Here is a 12,505-nt window from a genome sequence, read left to right as displayed (position 1 = left end):
GTATATATACAGAAGAGAAATAGGTAGGAAAAACACCAAAACATTTTTGGCTTTTCTTTCCTGTCATTTTTTTTTCTTTTTCTATAACAAGCTAATGTTACTCTTATAATTAGTGCGGGGGGGGGGGAGACTAAAAATAAAATCTGCTTCTAGATTAGCTGTACCTTCACTGTATACCCCTTTTTCTTATATCACCCCTGTCTGCATTACTCCCAGCTTCTGACATTCTAATGGATGCAGGGATGCTCTCCATCTACAGACTCATGTCTGGAGGAGAGACCCACTCGCTCTTCGCCCACGCTCTCACGGCCACTTGCAAGGGGGCCATTTCAAGGTTACTGTGGACTAGCGGAGAAACACATCCTTTTTGGTTTTCCCTTCTAAGGGCTGGATCCTGAAGAGGTGGACGGTGAAGGCAAGACGCTCAGAAGGTAGGCTTCTGGGGTCTGGCAGAAGACGGTTATTATCACCAAGCCTGGAAGCTTATAAGATGAGAAAAGAGGGAAGGGACACACACAAAAGGTGGCACTGAGTTTTGGAGATCCCAGACACAACACTGGCTCAGTGCAGGTGTCCCAAGGGGACCGGAGTAGGTAAAAATAATTGGACACTCTGGAACTTCACCCAGGATCCGCCCTGAGCTCCCCAAACGCGAGTGCCTCACTGTCTACAACACTTGTGAGTTGACAAAGCACCTTCAAGCCATCATGCCATGGGTAGGGACGTGGTCCTGTGGGGTTACGAGCCCCACCTCTGGATATGAGCTGCGGGTTTTAATCTCGCCAGCCGTGTGACCTTGGGAATATTCCTTAGCCAATCTATACCTCATTTGCAAACAGCACAATCACAGTAATTCTGGGTGGTAAGGGATGCCCGTAACGCGGTGCCCGGAACAGAGCAGATAAGCAACAGGTGACCCCTTCTTACCACTGGCAGCATCACCGCTACCCTCACGGCTCCCTCTCTTCTCTAAGGGCCATGAGCTCCGTGTGATGTTATCAGCCCCTCTTTACCTACGAGGAGGCTGAGTGCAGCTTAAAATCACACCGCTAATCAAGTCCGCCCTGGCAGTGACACACGGCCCGCAGCTGCACTGCAGGGTAAGGAGGGGTAGTGCGATGCCCCCATCTTTCAGAAAAATTAGTGGAAATGAAGGTCTTGAAATGCCATTGCGAGATGACAGAACACACAGCAACCCAACATTTTAGCAAAACTCAGCTGACGTCCCACACAGCGACACCACACACACGGACATGCTTTAGAAGGATGAGTAACGCAAAGCAAGGTGCAAAACTTTATCTATAATTTACAATTGTGCTCTTAAATTTTTTAAACAGGTTAATAATTAAAGGGTGAGGAAAATTCTAACGTATGCAAAGAATTATCTCTGCAAAGGTACTCAGATATTGAGAACAGTGGGCAGCTCGGAGGCAGAGGTCAGGGGAGGGGCCCTGTGTAGAGACTGTGAGAAAGGAGGGGGCGGGGTGCCTCAGGGGAAGATGGAGATAGACTTCTCGCACTGCGCCCTGAGCAGGGGTGGCCACACAGAACATCCTACACATTACCCAGAACTTGTAACTAAGGGCTCTGAAATCACTGAGTTACTCAAGGCACAGCCACATACAGCAGGCCACTTTCATTCACACTCACACACACGCACACACACCCATGCACATCCACACGCCACACACGCTCAAACAGCAGCCGTGCACACATCACGTGCACATGTGTTCACACCCACACTCGTGCACATATGTACACGTGCCCACATGCACACACACACACACGCACGCACACATAAACCCTACAGGACCATGAAAACCATCTGGCTTTCTCAAGGATATGACGTAACCCACTTCACCCTCCTTCCCTCCTCGTACTATAGTGTGATTCTGTACCAGAGAAACATACAACTGTAATTCTACATATATGCCCACATTTAGGAAAAATCTGGGTAACTCTACACCCGAACGTAAACAGTGGTTATCACTACCTAGTGAAAATTACAGGTTATGTTTATCAACTTCTTTAGGCAAATGAACGAGTCCCAGGGTGGATTCCATCTGCTCGGAGGAGAGCACTTCCTTGACCACTCACGCCAAGAAGGACACGTTAAGAGTTGTATCACAGCGACCCCCCCCTCCACTGCACCCCACCTCCAACACTGCCAAATATCCTGCAAACGATGGGATGCTGTCAGGGCTGAAGCCTGCTCGCCCGAGCATCTTAGGACCACTTCTCTCTGGCCAGATTACATCTGTCTCATTTCCCCTGGGAGTTTACTGTACAGCCAGGGGGTGGGGGGTGGGGGCAGTGCCCCCCAGGCTGTAATCAATAGCTGAATACAGACACTTCAAGGCTTCCCAGGCGGAATGTGCACAGGAAACAAATTTAGGAAATCCTGCTTTCTGTTACAGGAAATGAATCCTAGGCCAACTGGTAGAAATTACTCCAGGAGCTCCAAAGTAAAGAGGACACTGGCTTCTGTATGTATTCCATCAACTGACCTTGCCCACACCAGCCAGGTTTTATTGATATAGAATTTCAAAGGTAGGATTCTAGACCCAGCCACTCCTACGTGGAATCCCACAGGGATCTGGAAACAGTACAGCTTTCTGAAACATTTCACTGGAACTAGATTTAACCTATTTTCTGTCAGACGGTATATTTACATAAACAGATTTATATTTTGAGGTACGCATCTTCTGAAGTAGTTTAAAAGGCTGGTGAGTAAAATATTAACAGTGGTTTTACCTTCAGTTAGTAGGACTATGGTTTACTTTTTTTCTTCTCTACATTTTCATATATTCTATCATAAACACGAAATGACTGTGTAATAAAAAAATAATAATAAAGCTGTGGGGAAAAGGAAACCAAGAAAGTAACACCGACCTCTGTGAAGACACCAAAGACCAAAAGAAAATACTTTTTAAAAAAAAGCAAACTGCTATTCAGAATCTTAGAAAAACAAAACAAATCTGAATCCAAAGGCAATTAATGAACAGCAGAGATAAAGGGCTCTTCTCTTTAACAAAAAGGAGCTGAAAAGCACAAAGCATTCCATGGAAGATTTACCTTCATGGAAAAATCTTCGCACTGCCCTAAAACAAATATATCAAAGTTCAGTGGGAACCAGGGGTGTGGGACAGGCATTAAAGACCGTCACATATGCATGTCAATAGCCAATCGGAGCCCAGAGGCACAAGTGCTGATGGGATCACCAACATTTAATTTAAATTCTATGAAATACCCACAAGCTACTGGTCCCCAGTCCGTAACTACCAAGAATCTGGTCCTTTCTCACAGGGACCATTCAATGGTATCACCCTCCCATTCCGAAACGTAAAGGCAAGATCAAGCAGACTAACCCTGGTTAGGACACGGTGACAAATATGACAAGCTTCTGGTTCCAGGGCACAAGTCTCAGTAGGCTCACCCATACCTATCCCCCACCTCCCCCTTCTCTCTGCACACAATTCCCATCTCAGAATTTGGCCAAGGGTTACCAGATTTTTCACCCCTAAAAAGCCTGGTTCAAATATCAATGGTCAACAGAGGAACTGGGCTTCACAGCTTGAGCTCTTCCACAAACACCAAGCAGAAGAGGACTCGTCTCCCAGGGGACACATTCCATTGCCCCAGAAAAGGAGGAAGAAGAGACTGGGCAGGGAAAGACACCCCCAAGTGTCCTGCCATTTCTGACCTTTGGAAAAGGTTCTCACTGTGCCACCCTCCCCCCACCTCTGCCCGCACATCACGTCAACCACTGGTTCACGGATATTCTCAGATGAGTCCAGACCTCCAAAACACTTCACGTACCAAAGAAGCCCGTCCCTCCTTCTTAAAATGAACAAAAATCATCATCGTCATCATCATAACTGGGGGTCCTTGCAACACTGGTGGAAGAGTAAAATGGTTAAAAAAAAAAAAAAAATCCCGGGAAGCACTCTGGTAATTTACGTCATGAGCCTTAAACATACTCATTCAGTTTGACCCACAGGATTTACTGACCACATACTAAGGGCCTCACAACACCCTCCTGTGGGTCCCGTGTCACAGACACACAGTGGGGATAAGGAACCCGCTCAGGCAACTGTCTCACTCCTGCCGCCCCAAGGGGTGTGAGCTGCTGCCTTGTTTAACGTAGACTCCACAGTGCCCGGCCCATGGGAGGCACTCAAAAATACCTGGTGAATTAATGAACCCCGTCACACCATTTCTAGAAATAGCAAGTGTAAGGATACTCACTGCAAATGTTTATAAACACTGTTGCTCAAAAATAGAAATAACCTAAATTCCAATAATATGAGAACAGTTGAAGACATTAGGGTCCATACCGTAGGCAGTGAATCTGAAAAACTGTGTAATGTTCAAGAAAATTGAGAAACAGGTATGATAAAATATTAGTGAAAAAAGAACAAATATAGGCAAAACCCATAACTATATTAAAATGCTCATTTTTTTTACGAAAAAAATACATGAAAACCTAGTGGAGGGGCTATATATCAAATTAATATTTAGTGGTTTCTGAAAAATGGTTTAGTAAAAGGATTAAGAGTTTGGGCTCTGAAAACAAACTCCCTGCGTTAAAGCCCTGACCCTGTCACTTAGGGGACTGGTGCTGTAACGTAAGTCAGCCACAGAAAACGGCAACTTTACCAGGAGGAAACCTGGGAGACACCACCTTAGCCAAGAAACCTAAGTTAACATCTCCGAGACCTAGACACGCCAACATCATGCGTCTCCGGATACCCTGCACCGAGGACAGTGCCAGAAATGCATAACCTGAGTCAACATCATAAGAAAATGTCAGACAAATACAAACTGAGGGACATTCTACAAAACAGATAACCTGTATTCTTCAACAGAGTCAAGGCTGTGACGGTCAAGGACAGCTGAGGAACTGTGCCAGGTTAATAGAAACGCCAGATGGTCCAGTGGTTATGACTCCGAGCTTCCACTGCAGGGGGACGTAGGTTCGACCCCTGGTTGGGGAACTAAGATCCCACATGCTGCACGGCTTGGCCAAAAAGAAAAATTAAATTTAAAAAATAAAAGAGACACCAGAGGCGGTACAACTGAACGTGGTGTGTACTCCTGGACTGGTTACTGATCTGGGGAAAATATTTTTTTCTTTTTTTGTAAAAAAAAAAAAAAAAAGTGAGTGGGACAGTTGATGCAATTTTAATAAGATCTGCAAGTCACATAACAGTACTGTATCAACGTTGATTTCCTGATTCTGATAAATGACCTTGTTTTGTAGGGAGATATTTAGGAAAGTATTTTTAGGAAATATTTAGGAATAAAAGGGGATCATGCCTGAAGCTTTTACTCTTCAAAGGTGAAGATGAAGCAAAAGCAGAGAAGTGTTCACATTTGAAGAATCTGAGTAAAGTTTGGGTAAGGGGGACTTCTTTGTGTTACTTTTACAACTTTTCCAAAAATCTGAAAGTACTTCAAAATTAAAAAGTCTAAAAAAAAAAAAATCCAGGGAAGATATAAAAATGTAATGTACAGCACAGGGAATATAGCCAATATTTTATAATAACTTTATATGGAGTATAATCTCTAAAAATATCAAATCACTCTGTTGTACTCCTGAAACTGATATAATATTGTAAATCAACTATACTTCAATTAAAAAATAATAAGAGAAAAGAAAAGCCACTATACTTTGAACTCTTAAAAAAAAAAACAAAAAACTAGGAACTTCAGGCTAAGTATTTAATCTCTCTGTCCTTGACCTTTCTCTTCTGAAAATGGGGATAATCACAGTACCTCTTAGTCGCTGGGAAGATTTAATGAATAATACACAGTACGTCAAATGGGACCTGACGTGTACCAAATACTCAAGGGAAGTTACCTATTGTTATCTTTTATGAGTGAAGTTGCAAATAACCCATTTCCTTCTTTATATTCTTCTGAAATTTCCAAATTTTCCACACTACAAAAAATTGCTTCCATAATCAGAATAAAAGTTTTTTTTAAGGAAAGAAAAAAGAAAGGAAGGAAGACTGGAAAATAAAAAAAAAAAAAAATGTTAACAGACTAGTAAAACATGGACTGTGTCTTAACTACACTCAAGTCAGGGGGCAAAGGACATGATACCATTTTCATGCTGGGCGAGGGAGTTCTCTGCCTACACCTACACAAAAGGCGTTCCTATCATATGGCACCCTAAGAGAAAAAGCAGTTAGGGGCTTCTTAAAAAAAACACTACACAGGCAACTGTATTACCAGGTCCTATGCTCTTGAACACAGAATTACATGAATCCTTTCAGCTTTAGCAAGAGTTGATGCTTAGATACAAAAATATGTGGCTTACGAGACTTCATCAAAATTTAAAACTTCCACGTTTCAAAGGACACCATCAAGAACATAAAAGATAGAATGGGGGCTTCCCTGGTGGCGCAGTGGTTGAGAGTCCGCCTGCCAATGCAGGGGACACGGGTTCGTGCCCCGGTCTGGGAAGATCCCACATGCCGCGGAGCGGCTAGGCCCATGAGCCATGGCCGCTGAGCCTGCACATCCGCGTCCGGAGCCTGTGCTCCACAACGGGAGAGGCCACAACAATGAGAGGCCCGCATACCGCAAACAAACAAACAAAAAAAGATAGTATGGGAGAAAATATTTGGAAATAATATATCTGACAGGAGGCTTTTACCTCAAATACATAAAGAACTCTTACAACTCAATAACAAAAAGACACATAACACAATTAAAAGTGGGCAGAGGGCCTGGATAGACATTTCTCCAAGGAAGATACATAAAGGGGCCAATAAGCACATAAAAAGATGCTCAACGTTATCAACGTTATTAACCTTTGGTATCAGAAACACAAATCAAAACCACAATGAGATTTCACTTCACACTCACTAGATTGGCGAGAATCAAAAGGAGGGACGATGGCAAGTGTCGGCTAAGATGCAGAGAAACTGGAGCCCTCATACCTTGCAGGTGGGAATTTAAAACGGTACAGCCACTTTAGAAAACAGTGTGGCAGTTTCTCAAAAGGCTAAACATAAATTTAACATGACCCAGCAATCCCTCTCCTACACGTACACCAAGAGAAATGAACACATATGTCTGCGCAAAAACCTGGACACGTGTTCATAGCACAATAGCCCCCCCAAAGAAAATACATATATATATATATATATATATTATATGCATAGAAAATATATCAACAGTCCAAATGTTCATCAACCAAAGACTGGATAAACAAAACACAGTATTATCCATTCAATGGAATATTGTTCATCCATAAAAAGGCATGAAGTATAGATACATGCTACCACATGGATGAATCTTGAAAATACATGCTAAGTGAAAGAAGTGAGATGCAAAATGTGTGTGTATCTTTCCATTTGTATGAAATGTCCAGAATAGGCAAATCTACAGAGATAGAAAGTAGGTCAGTGGTTGCCAGGGGCTGGAGGGAGGGAGGGTGGGAGTCTATGGGAATACAGGCACGGAGTGCTTCCTTTTGGGTTGACAAAAGTGTCACAAAAATCGATTCTAAAATCGACTGTGGTAATGGTTGCATAACTCCGTGAATATACTATTTAAAAAAACCACTGACCTGTATGTATCTGTCACACGGGCGATTGTATGGTATGTGTATTATATCCTAATTAAGCTGTTTTTTAAAAAAGGAAAGTGGTTTCATGGGACCTGTGCCCCTTATGCGCTGCCCGTCTGAACCACAAACAAGATCTCTCGCTGCTTCCTAACTCAGGATGTATCTCAAGTCCAAGGCTACTCCTTCTAGAGGAAGATCAAGGGCTGCAGGCATTTGCCAGCCTGTTTCCCTAGCGGCCCAGCATCGTCCCGGATCCTGCTGCCCTGACAGGCGGCCCCACCTGGAGCAGGTGGGAAATGGGCAGGGCATCCCGCATGCCGGGGCTTACCTCGTCCGGGCTGGACGCCTGGTACACGCGGCAGGAGTCCTCGTACTGCTTCTCCGCCTCGGCCTGGTCGGTTACACCGCTGGACTCGTACACGGGGGTGACGTTGTGGCACAGCGCGATGGCCTTGACGGCTTCGTGCACGCGGGTGCCCATGGTCCGCCGCACCTTGGTGGTGAGCGCGGGGCCCTTCTGAGCGGGCGGGTCCTGGGATTGCTAGGAGAAGAGGAAACCAACGAGGAAGATGACCAGAGACACGGAAGGACCTCGAGAGGGAAGAAGAACGACCCTGCGGAGTCGCTGCTTCTCTTTCAGCTGCCCTAACACACGTCACTCTGGGGGTGTCTCCAGTAACACTGCCATGAGGGCGTGCAAGTCAGGGATCCGGTCATGGGCGTTCAGCCAAAAACAAAAATGCAAAATAAATAGAGGAAAAAAATGACAGCTTAGTGAATGTGGGTGATGCTACCTGAGAACTTGGGAACGTGCCTTCCTTTGGGTGGTGCTGGGGGCCTCTGACCGAGTGGGGGCCCCATTACACTTCAAGTGATGCTGCTGCTTCAGACCAGGGCGTCCGGACCTCGGCACTGCTGACATTTGAGGGAGATAATTCTCCTTTGGGGCTGGCGGCAGGGGGAGAGTCCTGTGCATAGTGGGATGGCTAGCAGCTTCTCTGGCCTCCATCTACTAGATGCCAGACGCAACCCCCAGTTGCAACAGGAGAACAAAACTGTCTTCAGATGTTGCCAATTGCCCATGGAGACCAAAATCAGGCCCAGTTTAGAACTGCTGCTTTAAATGGACATTCCTCTCAGTTTAAAATTGAAGACAGGGGACTTCCCTGGTGGCGCAGTGGTTAAGAATCCGCCTGCCAATGCAGGGGACACGGGTTCAATCTCAGGTCCAGGAAGATCCCACATGCCGCGGAGCAACCAAGCCCATGTGCCACAACTACTAAAGCCCACGTGCCTAGAGCCCGTGCTCCGCAACAAGAGAAGCCACCGCAAGGAGAAGCTCACGCACCACAACGAAGAGTAGCCCCCGCCCGCCGCAACCAGAGAGAAAAGCCCACGCGCAGCAACGAAGACCGAACACAGCCAAAAATAAATAAATTTTTTTAAAAAATGAATTCAACAGTATGGACGGGGGCTCTAGGGGGTAACAAGCAACCAAGGGCAGGTCCAGGGAGCATATCAGTAACAACCAGAAAGAAGCCTGGCTGGCTGGACACACTGCAAAATGGTACCTAGAAGTCCACTGGGGGTAGATTTTCAAGAGTAAACTTAAATGTACTCAAGCTTTGCCTTCCACACTGGCCATGGACCCTAACTCTTGTCTAAGAAGCAGTTCTGTTGCTTACACAACCCTCATCCGTTCCTTCATTCATACCTTTCAAAACACAGCTTGGCCTCCTAATGGGTTAAGTTGGGGAAAAGGTTTTGAGCAACATGGTAAAAAGAGTACTGAAGGCTGAGAAATCTGAGCCTGATTCTCGGGTGGGTGTGAACAGCTGTGTGACCTTGAGCAAGTGCCATGTGCCCTTTTCCCGCAAATGAGAGGAGTGGGCTAGGGGGTGGTTTTCACCCCACGTGCTGAGCAGAGAAATCCCGAGAAACCCACTCAGCACCATCAAACGTGGAGGACAAGCAACCCCATACCCATCTGTGTTACACACCGGGTACCACGAAGGCCTAGCTTTGAATAAAGGGGTTCTACTGCCTTAAAATATAATAAAAAATTAAGACCACTAGAAAGAGACCACTTGTCAACAGTCTATGAGTTAGTGTTCAATAAAAAACACTCAGGTGCCCTCCCATGACCCACCTGATTAGCCTCTCTGTCCAACCTCCTTCCTGCCTCAGGGCCTTTGCACTTACAGGACCCACTTCCTAGAACACTGTTTCCCACATCCCTGCAGAACTAGCTCACTCCACCTCATCATTCAGGTCTCCATTCAATGTTTCCTCCTCAAAGTCACCTCCCCTGAGCCCCCTAATCCGTGCTGCCCCGTGTGCCCACCCCACTGGGAGCCACGCTTCTACATTACCATGTGTGTTATTGTCTCCACTGGCTAAAACTGAATCCTTTACCTGATAATTCTCCCGTTAGACCATGAGAACAGAGAGCTTGTCTATTGAATTCTAGTACCAAGGGCCGTAGTAACTAGCAAGAGATATTTGTTGAACAAACAAACAACTCAATATTCCTAAGATACTGGTTAGAAGTCCTCATTTGTCATGAACTTTTTTTCCATTTCTAAGAAGAAATAAATATCAAAATTGACCAACATCAGTTCCAGATTTTAAGTCACAGTTTAGGACAAAAGACCTACAATAGTCTTCCTGCCTCTACAACTGAGTCTCGGAAGCTGGAGATGTTTGTGAAGTTACTGAATGCTGTGTTCCATTAAAAACATATTTTATCCAACAGACCAGAAGCCATCCGATCTTTTAGAATGAATCACGTTTCATACCCATGAACACATGGTTGCCCAAAATAGAGAACAGATGGGTTATGAGAAACAAGAAAACGACTTTCATTTAATTTTTTAATACTATTTTTGGCAGTGGCATTATACTCCTCAGGTAATTAGACAATTACTAAATTATTCTGGTCATGGAGGCACACACATTGCTCTGGCTTCCTGCTCTGTTAACCTCTGGTGTCAAGAGGACACGAGTTTCACTTCCAGGCCAAAGGGCACGGCATGGTAACAATAATTAGAGTAATATATCAGAACTACAGTTTAAATGAATCATTATTTGCCAAGTGCTTTTAATCATAAAGAATTTAACTTTAAAATTATAACGAGGACTGAAGATTTACAGAAAGGTTCCCTCTCCGGGAGAGACTAAATCAAGAACATTTTTTCTAAACTCTATAATTTATGTTCTAGTCACGGACGCATGTCTTCATTTTTTTTGCCCACATTCCCCAGCACCTGGACCAAATTATTACTTAACATTAGGAGCAATAACAAGACCTTTGACAAAGTAATTGCTCTGGCTGGCAAGTTTTAGTAACAGTGGATTTGAATGAAAGGCTGAGTTCAGGGCATCTTCCACAAACCTTCGGATTTTATAAGCAATCTGATTCTGTCTACAGAAGTCAAGTATTTCCACTCATATCTCAAATGTGGGATAACACAGAGCTTTGGGGTTTTGCATTCCAGGTGAAACCACACTAGGGCAAGGCAAAAAAGAGAAACAGCCCAGAGTTTTGCAAAGACCTCACTCTCAGATCAAGGGACCATTTGACAACAAACTAGAAAATGATGGTGACTGAACTGGACCAACACCACAGGCAGACTGGTTTACTATCTCCACGTTCATTTCTCTCTCTCTTAAAGTGATACTTATCCCACTTTCCTACTGTTTCAGGGAAGAGGGGTCAGAACCGTTGATTCTGAAATTCTCTTTTAATTTGCAAACAAAAGGCTTGTCCACACCCCATGGCAATCCACATATATCATGAAGGCACTGGTAATTACCAGGAGCTCAGCTAGTGTTCCTATTGAGGCCCAGTCCTCAAACATCCTCACATTCCCCATATGGAAGAGTTTCACATTGTACAGTGTTTATCTCTAGCCTCCTCCCCATAGGCCCTTTAACCTACACACATTTCTTCTTACTTAAAAAATACCAGGGGAAAATAAAAACAGATGTGGTATCCACAGAGACAGGTTACAACTCTTTTTTCCCTGGGGGGGAACCACTGGCCCTCTTAAGGAGGGAGGGCAAAATAGCCCCACGTGAGGTCAGAAGTTGGGTGAAGAATCAAGATCTCCGTACACAAAGGCCTCTGACTTGGGCCCTTCGGTGGATATCTCACACCTTGTGATGTTTTGGTCATCCTAGGGCAGCCCAGCCAACAAATGAGATATGGAGATTCAGTGAAAAAAAACAGGCCTCCATTTCTCATTAATAATCCATGGCAGGGACATTTCCCAATGAGAACTCCAGCCTGTATTTCAGGAAACAGTAATACAGAAATTAAATGCCGAGTCACCGTGAATATCCATTTTCTTTCCAAATGCAATGAAAACATCACCCCTTACGAACACTCATCGTGTTACCAGATACGATGGTAAAAATACACTATTGAAGAGAAGGAATTCCTGTTTCAATAGGCCCCCTTCACTCCCCAAATTGAGCTCAGAGCTGGTAACTCATTAACCTCAAAGGCCCACCTCCACAGAGACACCGCTTCCAAGTGAATCAGCTGTCTTACACGCTAAGTGACTGCATAAACACAACGTTTACCACTTAACAGCACGCATCTTTCCGCACGACAGAGGCAACAAATTTCAATGCGTTGAAACTGAACCACGTATTACACAGGGGTTCTCAACTTGGGAGACTTTGCCCCCCACTGGGCAGCGTCTGGAGATAACTGAGGGTGTGACAAAGCAGGTGCCGGGGGAGTGTGCTACAGGCATCGGGGTGGTAGAGGGCAAGGGTGCCGCCGAACACCCTACAGTGCACAGGGTGGTCCCCACAGCAAAAAATTATCCAGCCCGGATGTCAATATGCCAAGGCTGAGAACCGGACTTGAAGCCACTGCCACCGTAAAACCGGGGTTAGGGTGGTGAGGCCAGA

General features: G+C 44.9%; 1 protein-coding gene across 2 annotated transcripts in view; it reads right to left on the bottom strand.

Annotated features, from left to right (window-relative positions):
- Window positions 1-12,505, bottom strand: part of ATP9A (ATPase phospholipid transporting 9A (putative)) — a 128,403-nt gene that overhangs the window by 41,318 nt on the left and 74,580 nt on the right. For both annotated transcript variants that reach the window (XM_029220132.1, XM_029220133.1), the window contains exon 14: window positions 7,911-8,123. In XM_029220132.1, the coding sequence (XP_029075965.1) occupies window positions 7,911-8,123 (213 nt within the window). The remainder of the gene's footprint in view (window positions 1-7,910; window positions 8,124-12,505) is intronic.

Source organism: Monodon monoceros, unplaced genomic scaffold (assembly GCF_005190385.1).
Source record: "Monodon monoceros isolate NGI ecotype Baffin Bay Population unplaced genomic scaffold, NGI_Narwhal_1 Super_Scaffold_13, whole genome shotgun sequence".
Lineage (NCBI taxonomy): Eukaryota > Metazoa > Chordata > Mammalia > Artiodactyla > Monodontidae > Monodon > Monodon monoceros.
The sequence above is the reverse complement of the archived record's forward strand: the minus strand, read 5'-3'. Positions and strand labels throughout refer to the sequence as shown.